This window comes from Arvicola amphibius, chromosome 6, assembly GCF_903992535.2.
Source record: "Arvicola amphibius chromosome 6, mArvAmp1.2, whole genome shotgun sequence".
NCBI lineage: Eukaryota > Metazoa > Chordata > Mammalia > Rodentia > Cricetidae > Arvicola > Arvicola amphibius.
The window spans coordinates 47,700,865-47,714,702 of NC_052052.2; the positions used below are offsets into that span (position 1 = coordinate 47,700,865).

General features: G+C 46.5%; 1 protein-coding gene across 1 annotated transcript in view; it reads right to left on the bottom strand.

The window, feature by feature from the left end:
• Pgm1 (phosphoglucomutase 1) overlaps positions 1–10,819 on the bottom strand; it is a 57,291-nt gene extending 46,472 nt beyond the window's left edge. Inside the window, exon 1 of the mRNA XM_038333119.1 lies at positions 10,468–10,819. Within this exon, the coding sequence (XP_038189047.1) occupies positions 10,468–10,713 (246 nt within the window). The 5' untranslated portion in view covers positions 10,714–10,819. The remainder of the gene's footprint in view (positions 1–10,467) is intronic.
• Between the last annotated feature and the right edge of the window lie 3,019 nt (positions 10,820–13,838).

The following is a 13,838-nucleotide window of genomic DNA, read 5'->3' on the forward strand; positions in this document are numbered from 1 at the left end:
GCTGATCTTCGAAATTAATTTTACTCTTCATTTAGTTCAATGAATCCCAGTATTTCATCTATCACATAAGACCCAGAACACAACTGGCAATTTCCAGCTTCCCTGGGGCGGCTCAGCTGCTTTAGTTAGTAGATACGAGCATGTTAGTAGATATATTCTACATAATCTTTACTCCATCCTGCTGGCTGGAACAAGGGTGGGGTGGGGGCTGACCATCTAGGACTACACAGAAAAAAAAAAAAAACAACAACGAGATTCAGCTGGACAAGAAGAAAAAGAATCATGAATGAATCCCTTTACACAAAAGAGCCACACACAGCCCTGAACTGCCCAGCTCTGACCCATGACAAACAAGTTCTAGTACTATAAACCTCTAAATGCTGTATTTTGAGATTCTGTAAGAACAGCCAAACCTATATTCTGATGGATACGAAGAATTAGACCTCCGACCCAAGCAGAATCTAAAATATGTGCCATCTGCATTTTTTTTAGGTCATGGCAAGACTGTTCTGCCAGCATGGAGTAGACCACAGGCCAGTGACAGCTGCCACTGCTGGCATATGGGTTAGAAGAATCCGAGACATGAGCTGGGAAGTGGGGAGGTTATGATTCTGCCACAGGAAGTTATTCGTTGTCTGACTTTTCTGCTGTTGTTAAAAGACAGCATGCTGCTGCTTTACAGCCCTTGCTGGCCTTGAACTTACAGGCCTCTTGCCTTCATCTCCTGACTGCTGAGATTACAGGTGTGTGCCGCTGTGCCCCATGAGACAAACTTATTTATAGAAAAGATCAACTGTATGAAATATCAGAAGACCAAAGTCTCCGTTCCAATGCCACCAAGAAGCTGGACAAGTGAGCCACGTGTCATCACCACGGCTCACCTTTTAAGACATGCACCGGGGACAGCCTTCTCCAGATCTAGACTGCCAATTATAGATCTCACTCATCAAGAAAACGTCTCCTTCCAACAGATTGAGACCATTGCAGAAAAACACAACCAACCAAAATGCAGAGCTGTTTAGCCCAGTCCCAATGGATGTATCTTCAACACAACTCCTGTACCTAAGGCTCAGAGATCATGGCAGAAGCGGCAGGACGGGGAGTGGGGCACAGCAATATTGTTAGGGCCAGAGGATCAGGGAGTTTGCTGTGGGATTGTGTCCCCTAGAAATGTCTAAAGCTACACCCAAAAGTCTCGCAACATGACTGCCTAAACGTGAGCAGAACAAGAACAACAGACATGCTGAAGTGGATGGGGAACGCGCAGGAGGCCTCTACCCTGTACAAAGCACTACAGACAACTAAGGAATGCTTAGAGAGGGAGAAAGTCTTCCCAGGAACAAGCACACCAATCAGTTATCCAATACCAATGGTCAGCACTAAACACATATATACAAGCAACATTACACAGGCTGAGCTGGTTGCACTTATGTACTTAGGAATATATATGTATGCATGTAACAGTGATTAATGAAGAAAGAGGCCATGCATATGAGAGAGGGAGAGGAGTGGTATGGAAGGTCCTGGAGGTAGGAAAGGGAAGGGAGAAATTATGTGATGACACTATAATCTCAAAAAATAAAAGAAAGAAAAAAGGAATACACCAAGGCAGATTATGCTGATCCATTTCTGTTAGTATAATGAAATGTCTAAACTGAATATAATATAAAGAAGACTGAGTAAGCACGTGGTTTAGAAGGTTGACAGTCGAAGCAAGTTCTCATACCATTTCAGGTCAGCTCTCAGGGCTGCCCTTCTGTACTGGCTAGTTTTATGTTACTTAACACAAGCTAAAGTCATCTGAGAGGAGGGGACCTAAATTAAGAAAATGCTTCCCTTCCGTAGGCCAGCCTCCAGGGCATTCTCTTAGTGGTGGGTGGAGGAGGACCTAGCCCACTGAGGGTAGTATCACCTGTGGCGCAGTGGTCCTGGGTTCTCTAAGAAAGTGGACTGAGTGTCTTAGGTAGGGTTTCACTGCTGTGAAGAGACACTGTGACCACGGCAACCCTTATAATAAAATTCTAATTGTGGTGGCTCGCTTGCAGTTCAGAGGTTAAGTTCCTGTCGTGGAAGGAAGAGAGGCAACATATGCAGGCAGACATGTTCTCAAGAAGTAGCCGAGAGCTCTTACATCTTGACGCACAGGCAACACCTGTGGTCTGGCCAGCTGGTGCTGAAGATTCAGATAAGACTGAGTAACAAGATATCAGAACCTCTGCTTTGGTGGGACAATCGATGTTGGTCAACTGGAACCGAGAAATTGGTGATGATTAGAAGAGACCAGAATCACAGTGAAATCTTCTAGGAAGTGGTTCCCCAGGGTCAACATACAGAGCTGTGTTCTAGTGGTGGTGGATGATGTACTTTATGCTGGCAGCCAAACTTGGTAATACGTAAGCCTCACCCAGGTGGTACTGGTTTTGAAAGCATGAAAGGGTCATGGAGAGAAGCTGAGGCTTGGCACCATGAGAGGCCAGGATGGGCCATTGCTGAAGGTGCAGCCTCAGTAACAGTTGAAAGTCCCAGGACTAAAGGGGTCAGGCAGAAAAGTCAAGGCTTGGCACCCTGGAGAGAGCCCAGGAAAGGCTATTAGTGAAAGTGTAGCCCAGCTGCAGCAGGAGACACTGGTACCACGGGATGACTACCAAGGAGAGCAGCAGGCATGAAGCAGAGCCCACCTTAGCCTAGAAGACAAGCTGTGTGTGCTGCAGAGTGATGTCACTAGATCTCTGGAAGAGTCCGAAAGATCCTGTGGGAATCCCAGACATTTGGACATTGAGTTAACTTACATAGTTGGAGTTTGGTTTTGCTTTGTTCAGACTGTGACTGTGCCCTGGTTCTTCCCTCTTGGAATACGAAAGTTAAACTTATTTGGATTTTACAGAAGCCCACAGCTGGGAGACTTTGAACTTTTAAAGAGATACTGGAATTTTACAGAGACTTGATTTTACAAGGAGATGCTGGATTTTTATAAAGCCTGAATTTCAAAGTGTTTGAATTTTTAAAGACTCGGGGCTTTTCGAGTTTGTAAAATGTTTTGTATTGTGATGCTGATATTCATGTGTAGTCCTGGGAATGAACAAGAAAGGGAAGGGGGTGACTTAAGAGTGATGGGCGTGTGTGTCAAGCTGACAAGGGGCCAGTTGTGCTGGACAGTTTGATGTAAACCTAACACAAGCTAAAGTCATCTGAGGGAAGGAAATTTTGAGTGAGAAAATGCCCATAGGGCATATCTTAATTAGAGATTGATGGAGGAGGGTCCAGACCATTGTGGGTGGGTACACCCCTGGGCTGGCAGTCCTGGTAACTGCAAGAAAGCGGATTGAGCAAGGCATGGGAGGCAGGCCAGTAAGCAGCACTCCTCCTGCCTCCAGGTTCCAGCCCTGTCCGGGTTTCTTTCTTGATGTCCCTCCATGCTGAGCAGTGCTGTGGCAGTAGAGGTCAAATAAACCCTTTCCTCCTGAAGTTGCTGTGGTCCTGATCTTTCATCACGATAGCAACCTCACTAACACACCCTCTATGCTCACTTCTGTCCTGAAGACAGCAGTTGAGAAAAGCCTTCTCTGAATTCCCCACCTGATATCCTTCATGGGTCCTTAACCCACTAGCCAGTGATTTTTAAAAAGGAGGAAGGGGCTTCCCAGCTATGAGCTCAGCTCTGACGTCACTGACTGGCTAGCAATGACTGGGCGTATGACCACATATTCCAGGGAATTTGGGGGAGAATGGACAGGGCAGTACCAACGTCCCTGCTTCGCTTTCCTGCACCCTCTCTGCACGTACGAGAGCTGGAGTTCAGTCCCCTGCTAGAAAGAAAAAGAAGTGAAGCTCAAATTTTCCTCCCCACGAGCTCCACAACCAGGGACAACCGAGCACCCTACCGAGAAACACACTACCACAAGACTCTGCGTCTCCATCCTGCTCCCTTAAGGGAACTTTATTTTTCCTACAAGTCATGTTTTCTAACAGGGACCCCTTGTGCCTTCTTCCTTCTTCCCCTACAAAGATGGCATAGAACTGTAATGGCCTTCTCATAGTTTTCTAAAACTCTCCACCATTGTGTTTTGTTGTTATCCTTTTGTCAGTTTATGGGACCCCCAAACGGCTGAGCAGACCACAGGTTTCCTACTATGAGCCCATGGGGAGCAAACCTGTTGGGCATTTCATCTGCTGATCACACCATTTCCATCCCAGGGCAAATTTACAGTACAGAGCCGCTCATAACTGTATTTAAATTCACAACACCCTGGGACCTCTCATTCGAGGAGTTATAATCAACCACTTACTTGGGAGCAAAATTTAAAGTTAAACGAACAAACATGTTCAGCATGTAGGCATCACCCTCCTCTCCCCGGGAATCTCCGGGCAAACACCTGCCAGGCTCCCTGTGTGGCTTATGCAGAGCTCTGCTCCAGTGGGGCCGACCAGGGAGCCTTTCCCAACTCCCTACAATGTTCCTTCCTTTGCCAGCGCTTATTTATTTTTTTCAAAGTATCTCTCTTCATGTGACACTTATATTTCCCTGAACTAGAGTCCCGGAGCTCTGTGGAAGAGACAATTCCAGTCACTGCTGTGGCCCTAGTATGAAAAATAGAACACAGCAGGGAGCCAATATTTAACAGATGAGCCACTCATCCCAACACAATGTCACTTTTCCCTATCCGATTTTGATTATAGACTAAAAAACAAAAAAGCTTTCCCTTAAAGTGGGGAGAGTGCTTTCTTTTCCTTTCTTTTCTTTTTTTTTTTTTTGCCTTTTTATATTATGGTGTTTGTCTGCATGTACATATACTGACACACTATTTGAGTCCTGGTGTCCACAGAGGCCAGGAAAGGGCATCATGCCCTTTAGAATTGCCGTTTGTGGGTGCTACAAATCAGACCTGGGCCCTCTTCAACAGCAACAAGTGGTCTTAACCACTGAGCCATCCCTCCAGCCTCCTTTTTAATCTTTAATTCTCCAGCAATAGGTCTGAGTGAAGCAGGGAAGACCATCTATTTATCTTTAGGAAGAACATTTGTGAAACTGAGAAAGGGAAATTCCCAAACAACTTAATACAAAGTCTTATGTGACCAGGGCTAGAGACACGACTCAGTGGTATAGTGCTTGACTAACTCGGGTGAGGCCCTGGAACCTATGCCTGGCACTGAAGGGAAAAAAAAAAAAGCACAAAACCAAAAAACACAAGTGTAGCAAAGATCATTCATGACTAAGTATCAGTCTCTAACAGCTACTCCTCCCTCTAACAGCTACTCCTTCCTGCCACTCTCCTCTCTTGGGAGGTGGGCGCAAATCCTCTGTCCACAGGCTGCGGCCTCAGTCCCAGCACTAAGGAAATAGCTTAGTTGGTACAAAATGCTGCTGTAGGAGCATCAGGACCAGAGTTCAAATTGCAGACACGCCCTACATAAATTCCAGGTGGGTATGCTTGTAATCCCAGTACTGGGAAGTGCTGGCAGCAACAGGTAAGAACCCTGGGGCTCCCTGCCAGCCAACCATGCTGGCCTGGCAAACTGCAAGCCAAAGAGAGAAGCTATTTCAGGAAACAGGCTGGATGGTGAATGTGCCCAAAGAATACCTGAGGCTGTCCTCTCATCTCCACATGCATGTATCACATGTGTCCAGAGGAAGGAACACACACACACGCACATACACACAGAGACACATGCATCCATGAACACACACAGTTCGGGCTCACTTATTTCAAATCCAGAATGTTCTCTTTTTTATTCTGCCTTGTGTGCGTACATGGGTATCTCTTCTGTTCTATCTCTCCCAAAGTCAAGGTACCCTCAGTGGAAAACAACATCTACTGCAACCTGGCATTTAATGCTGATTCAAAATCAGAAGCAACAGAGAAATCACTCAAAAATGGCTGATAAATAAGAATTTTTGAAGCAGGACATTATTATTAAACTTTCTACACAGGTGGTATATTAAAAAGTGCCTCAAAGAGGGTTCCCCGCTAAGTCAGTCCTGCAGCAAAGATAGAGCACCGCTTCCTGGGGCTTGCTGGCCAGCCAGCCTAGCTTACTAAGAGAGGTCCAGGACAGTGAGAGACCCCTACTTTAAGAGGGGAAAAAAGGAGCTGGTGCATGAAGAACAACATTCTGGTTCCCATGCTCATGTGCACATGCATGCAGGGGCGCCTGCACATGTGCACACAGTATATACAGGTGCACCTGTACATGCACACGCACCCACCCGCATACACTCAAACAGGAGACATGAGCGCTCTCAAAGCCTGGCTGACATGATCGATGACTGTAGGAGCCCTCACGCTGGTCCATGTATTTCAGGCCCATTTGGGTAGAGGTTGTACCAGTCACTAAAAGGACTCACCGCTCAATGTAAAGGTTCTTAACCCAGCCTGCTTCAACCGCAGACAATAAATTCATTTTCAGGCTTCTGCTTTGTATGTGATGCTGTGCCTGCAGCATTGACTACATTGGTGATTCACAATTCAAGGCAGCCAGACAAGGAGTCACCAGATACTACCTTTGGCCCAGGTACTGTAGGTACAGTCTGATTTTTCTAGTCACCAGCTTCACACCCATGGGTTCAATCAATCAAGGACTAATACTATTCAGAAAGAGCAAAAATAATAAAAGGGGGTAATAAAATATAATACAGAGGCCAGTGAGATACCTTAGTGGGTAAGTAAGAGTACTTGTTGTAATAAAAAAAAACTCTGAGATTCCATCTTACATCTGTAAGAATGGCCAAGATCAAAAACACTGACGACAACTTATGCTGGAGAGGATGTGGGGAAAAGGGAACACTCCTGCATTGCTGGTGGGAGTACAAGCTGGTACAGCCCCTTTGAATATCAATGTGGCGATTTCTCAGAAAATTAGGAAACAACCTTCCTCAAGACCCAGCAATACCACTTTTGGGTATATACCCAAAGGATGCTCAATCGTACAACAAGGACATGTGCTCAACTATGTTCACAGCAGCTTTGTTTGTCATAGCCAGAACCTGGAAACAACCTAAATGCTCCTTGACCAAAGAATGGATAAAGAAAATGTGGTACATTTGCACAGTGGAGTACTACACAGCAGAAAAAAATTATGACATCTTGAAATTTGTGGGCAAGTGGATAGATCTAGAAAACATCATAATGAATGAGGTAACTCACACCCAGAAAGACAAATATCATATGTACTCACTCATAAGTAATTTTTAGACATAAAGCAAAGAAAAAACAGCCTACAATTCACAATCCCAGAGAACCTAGACAACAATGAGAACCCTAAGAGAGACACACATGGATCCAATGTATATTGGAAATAGAAAACTACAAGATCTCCTGAGTAAATTGGGAGTATGGGGAGTATGGAAGAGGGTAGAAGGGATGGGGAGAGGAATGGAGGGGAGTGGAAAAAAACATATAGCTCAATAAAAAACAATAAAAAAAGAGTACTTGCTACTAAGCATGAGTACCTAAGTTCAAGTCCCGAGACCCACAAAGGAGAGAATCAAATCCCAGTTGTTCCCACTTCCACATGCTTGCTGTGACATACACACACATATCAACATTAAAAAAGTAATGTAAAACAAATAAAAATACCTATATCATATTCTCAAACAGCATGATATCTATGCTATATTTGGTTTATGATATAGAGCTGATTTAAGGTAAACGAATGGATATTATAAAGGAACACTGTGAGAAACAAGAGCCTCACTATACAATAACAAACTCAAGATACGAGGGATGGTGAAGCAGTTTTTAATATACCATTCTGCAGGCAGAGATGCAAGCATCAGGAAAAGGCAAAAATGGCTAGTGTGCTAGTTTGGTGCAAATCAGGGACTGTTAAAAAGTCCCAATCATGAGATATTCTTGCCCTCTTTCTCCCACAGGCTGGTACCCCAGAGAGGTACAACCTTCATATTCTTCTAGCACAGCTGCCTTCCGAAATTGCCTACCCTACTGGTTCAGAATGCAAAGCCTTACCTAGGGAATATTCCGGGGCTTCAGACCTTTCTGATCATGGGCTCAGTCAAGTAACAGACTGCCTGCAACTTTGCAGTTCTCAAGAGTTTTCATGCACACAGGTACAGGCGGCCAGCTAGCAGAGAGGGGCCCGGTGCCTTCTGCTTCTCTGTGACTCTCTGATGAGCTCGAACTGCACCTCATACTGAAAATGGACCATAACAATTTATTTCCTAGAGACATAACCTTTTATAGAAGTTGGTTAGTGAAGGGGTCCTGGACCAATACTCCTGATTACACCAAGGGAAGGCTTATAGGTAAAATAGAATCCTGTCTCAAGCTTACTCTCCAGTGGGAACATATGACACGCAGACGTCATCTCACCAGGATTGGATCAATCTATTCTAGCAGCATCTATGGGGAAGGAGCAGTTGCTTTCTGAAGATACGATCATAACTGAATCACGCCAGAAGAGTAACAAACACACATAAACCCCTGGTGAGTAAAGAATTTAATTAAATCAGAGCAGCAAACAGGGGAACCTAGGGAATCACTAGGGTATAAGTACAGCAGGCAAGCGGAGACAAATATCCTGAGTAGAATCAGCAAAGTGATCAGACCAGGCATGAGGCTGTTGACAAATGCAGGTGAAAGGTGAAGTCCTACAGCTGCTGCACAGAAGGAGCTACCAGAGTCACCAGCAGCTCTGAGGGAGCCTGTCAGGGGAGAGGCGGAAGCGTCACAGGCTAGCAGGAAGTAAGGTGCTGAGCGGACAGTGAGACTCAGTGATGACAGAACTCAGAATCTGGCCAAAGAGAGAAGAGCAACAGGCCAGTCAATGGCTAAAGGGTGATGACGTCTAATAACTGATTTCCTTTCCACCCCACAGCGCTCCCATAGGGACAGATATCCATTTGAACCCTAAAACTCCCACTCGACCTAAACGTAAGGACAAGGCTCTCATCTGCATACCCCTTCTCCCCCCCAACCCCTTCTCCGTGCAGGACACAGGCCAGGGAAGCACTGGATGAAGACCCTACAAGCACAGGTGAGATGAGGAGCTTCCACACATAGCTGCTGAGCGTTCTCTCTCCCCTCATGGAAAGTCACGGTGGTCTGAGGGGCAGAGAAAAAGAAATTCTGGCTTCTTTCACTGTTTGCAAATGTCTGCCCCATATCCAGGAAAGTCTACAGAGCTCAGTTTAGACTTTGACAACAGGGAAAAGGAGGTCCTAAAATTTAAGAATCCCTTAATTCTCAGAAGCCGTTCAAGTTCTTGGGGCTGGCAGGTCTGTGCCAGATTCAAAGCTACGGCTAAGTTCTGGTAAATTGTTTTTGTTTTGTTTTGTTTTTCCAAGACAGGGTTTCTCTGTGTAGCTCTGGAGCCTGTCCTGGAACTAGCACTTGCAAACCAGGCTGGCCTCGACTCACAGAGATCCACCTGCCTCTGCCTCCCGAGTACTGGGATTAAGGGCATGCGCCACCACCTGCCTGGCTAAATTTTGGTAAATTCTTTAAGTTGCCCAGGCTTCAGAACTCTCATTAGTGACTTGAAAGCACCCATAATAGCATCTTCCTTACAGGGCTTCAAGAGTATCCTTGAGACACACCAGCGCAGTGTTGGCATGGTGCTTGGCAAGAGGCAAGACTGTTTAAAACACGTTAATAAAGTAAAACAAAGTACTGCTAAAATAAGCAGATGTAACTGTTAACGGGAATGAACCCTTTAGCAGATTGCAAGTACAATATTATTTTAAATATACAAAAAAAAACATGTTCCTTAAAACGCCTTGGAAATTATCTTGTGGCAACAACCAATTCCAACTTTGCAAACCCACATTTTTATTCATCAGATTTATAGAAAAAAATATTGAAGCTTCACCTCTCTAGTGGACTTCCCCAATTAAGACCTTAACAGGGGGTGGGGGTGGGCGGAACCAGGGGCGTTGCATTGCATTAATTTCCTGGCCCGACAGGACAGCTTGCCTAAGAGCGCCCTTGGGTATATTGTCTCTGTTTTAATGAAAATTCAGCTCCAGCCCCCTTAGTGGAACAGGTTCAGTGAATTACCCAGCAGAGACTGGACTTTTCAAAAGCCTGCTCCCAGGCAGCAGGCCGAGCAGGGACAGAAGCACCTTCCCCAAGCCAACTTGGGGGGGCGGGGGGCGCTTTGGCACCTGCCTACCCAGATCACTGGCCTGACACCCAAGAGGGGTGAGCGCTCTGGTGGCCAGCCCTGGGCCGGGAGCCAGCGGGAGACGCCCCAGTCCCAGACCAGAATAGTAGGGCGCCTAGGCGGGTTCACCTTTCCCAGCAGAGCCACGGCGAAACTGGGGTGGGAATAAGGCTGGGGGAGGCACTGGTGTGTGTGTGGGGGGTGGGGGGGGAAATAATGCCAAGGTCAAGGGAGCGTGCGCGGGGCGGGGCGGGGCGGGGCGGGGACTGGACAGAGGCGCGCACGGAAGCGTGGGCCCGGAGGAGCCCGCACGTCGCGCACGCTCGGCTCGGCCTGCGCTTCCCTTACCCCGTTGGCGGCCGCGATGCGGACGATCAGCTGGATGGCCTCGGTCATGTAGAAGCGGCCGTCCCCGCCCACCACCAGTGTGGCCTCCTGCCTCAGCGCCGGCTCCACGGTGGAGACGATGCTCTGGATGAAATTCTCCGCGTAGTTGGCGTTGCTCTGGAACACTTTCACCCGCTTCCGCAACCCGCTCGTACCGGGCTTCTGGTCCGGGTACGCCTTCGTCTTCACCGTCACGATCTTCACCATGGTGGCGGTTGGCTACGGGGCGACAGCGACTGCGGTTGCTGCTGTCGTGGCTGCTGCAGGCGAGGGTGCAGGGTCCTCTAGGCTCTCCTCTTAGAAGCGACCGCCCAGGGCCCGCCCACGTCGCTAAAGTCCGGCAGCCTGGGGGGGGGGGATGGGGGGGGAGAGACAGGTCACGGGGTCGAGAGGGGCGGAGTCTCCCAGATGGACACCTGAGCCAAAAGTCTATTTAAAGAAACTAGCTCTTTAGTCGAGGGGCAGAGCTTAGTGTAGGAACAGGTCATAGTGCAAGAACGAAGCTCAATACTGTTGCCGGTGATTGGGCAAGAGTTCCAGGTATGGACGCGGGTCTGAAGGACAGAAATGCCATCCTCCGACTTATTTTTTTTTTCCTGCAAGGGCAGGAACAACGCCAAAGTTAAATAGGCTTTCTGCTTTTTACATGTTTGCTATGCAGCACACCACTTTATTGGTGATAATGGGTATCCTAAGAACTGACTTGCTGTGTGTAGTTGCTACACCTTTCAAAAGTAAGAGGTCTGTCTTTCCCTGCTTATGCTTTCAAAACTGAAAATTATAATGATCAGATCCTTCCTCCCCACGAAGAAGTTCAACTCAGATTGGGTCTAAGCAATCCAGAGTCTTACTAGGATTTACCTGCCCGTCATCCCATCAGGTTTGACAAGGAGGAAACGGAGACTTTGGGACAGCCTAGATAATCGTTGGTACAGACGGAAGATGTCCTGTGACTACACCCCAGTGGTGGAGACAACGGGAAGGGCTAAAGCACTCACAGAGGATTGGTTTATTCCGTAGGACGCTTTCTTTTCTTGTGGCTCTAGTAGCTCCTTCAGTTTGCTGAGAGTCTCTGTTTGGCAAATGTGTCATTTGGTGTACTGAGAAACAAAAACCTTCAGAGAGTTAACATTTGCGAGTGGCCATCTTAAGCACGAAACCTTTCAGGAAGGATTTCTGCAAGAATTGGTGAAGCTGTGGTAATGAGTGTACCTACATTCTTAGGCACATGCGCACACCGTGGATATACCGACCTAGACAGACCTTTGCAGTGATCCAGCCCAATACAGTCCAATCCCTTATAATCCATTGATACTGGCATCATGCTGTACCTAAAACATATTAGGCCTAAAATTATCAGCTCCCCTTCCCCAGTTCCAGGACTAGAGCATACCGTTAGCCCATAAATTACTGTATTCCATGCTTTCATAGTGGCTAATTGGTGTGTCTTAGCCAAGCAGGGAGGTTGGCGGGCCCTTGTGAGTCCTGCCTCAGAACAAATGTTGACATATAAGTGGATACAAAGGATATGTACATATCGCATAGTTTGATACAATCATTGCCAATGAGCTTCATTGGTAAATGTGTGAACATTAAATCCTAGACTGCTGCTCATAATTTCTGATGCTTTCCTAAGAGTTCAGAGTTTATATAGTCATATGTTTTTGTAAATTGTGTGAACAAACCCATTGAATAGATGAGAAAATTGGGGGTGGAATGGTGAATGTGATTGAAATTACCTACCTCAAAAATGAAAATATAGCATAGACTCCACTGAGTCTTAGTAATATCTACTTAAAAATTACAGTTTGCATTAGTGCTTTCACCTTGGCACTGATAAAAAGTACTCAACAAGTGGGATAGTGGAAAGTGGTGGTGGGCTCAAACTCAGGTCCCATACCCTCCCAGCCTTCTTTACTCTCTATGGAAGGATGATGAAGCCTTCTGTTTAAGAATGGCTCTGCATAGATCAGGTTGGGTTCAGGGTGGGTGGGTAGGGGGAGTACTGAAAGAGACTACTGCAGAGGAGGCGTTTTGGGGTCAGGTAGGAACCTGGCATAAGGAATCTCTCATGAATCTACAAGGATGACCCCAGCTAAGACTCCAAGCAATAGCAAGTATGTAGCATGAACCGGCCTTCTCCTGTGACCAGACAAGACTTCAAGTGCAGAGAGTGGGAAACCAACCTCTAGCCAGATATCCTCCAATCTACAGTCTGCTGTCATCAGAGAGGTTTCATCCAGCAGCTGATGGAAACAGATGCAGACCCACAGCCAAACATTAGGCGGAGGCTGGAGAATCCTGCAGAAGAGAGGGAGAAAGGATTGGAGGAGCCAGCGGGGTCAACGACACACAAGAAAACCCACAGAATCAACTATCCTGGGATCATAGGGGCTCACAGAGACTGAACTGACAACCAGGGCGCCTGCCTGGGACTGACCTAGGCACTCTGCTTATATATGACAGTTGTGTAGCTTGGTCCACTTGTGGGACTCCTAACAGTGGAAGCAGAGATTGTCCCCAACTCTTTTACTGGCTTTTGGGACTCTACTCTTCATACTGGGTCGTCTTATTGCAGCTTAATATGTCATATTTTGTTGATATCCATGGGAGACCTGCCCTTTCCTGAACAGAAATGGAAGAGTGGATTGGGGGACAGGAACAGGTTTGGGAGGGGAGGTGGCTGGGAAGAGATGAGGGAAGGAAAACTCTAACTGGGATGTAAAAGAAAAAAAAAGAATGGCTCTGTACTTCTCTTACAATATACAACATTCATCTTCAACTACATAATAAATTGGTCTAATACTTACTGGCTTAACACAGCCTCCATTTATTACTGTTCATGATGTGAGTTAATTGGTAATTGCTTATGTAATCCCTTAGTATTACTTTTCTGGTGCTGATAACAAGGTACCGCATACGTGGTGTTTGTGATTGGAAACACCCATTTATTGCCTCAAAATTCTATAGGTCAGGAGTCTGCCAGATTTGGCTGTGTTCCACAGTCCGCATATGTAAAAAGATTAGAACCATGGTCTTGGCCAGGCCCAGCCCTACAGTCCGCATATGTAAAAAGATTAGAACCATGGTCTTGGCCAGGCCCAACCCTTATCTGGAGGCCAAGTGTTAGAGGTAAATAAAAGAAGAGGCCACAGGGTAGCTATTCAAAGTCCAACCACCTGTGCCCTGTATCCCAAACTGCACTCACCCTCATTAGCCTCAGCTACTGCTAGCTCTAGTCATAAACAGCTTTGAATGTCCTGTCATCATGAGTCAACAAAACCTCCCAACTCCAGACAGCTTAGAGAGTGCTGCATGGCATAAAAGGAATG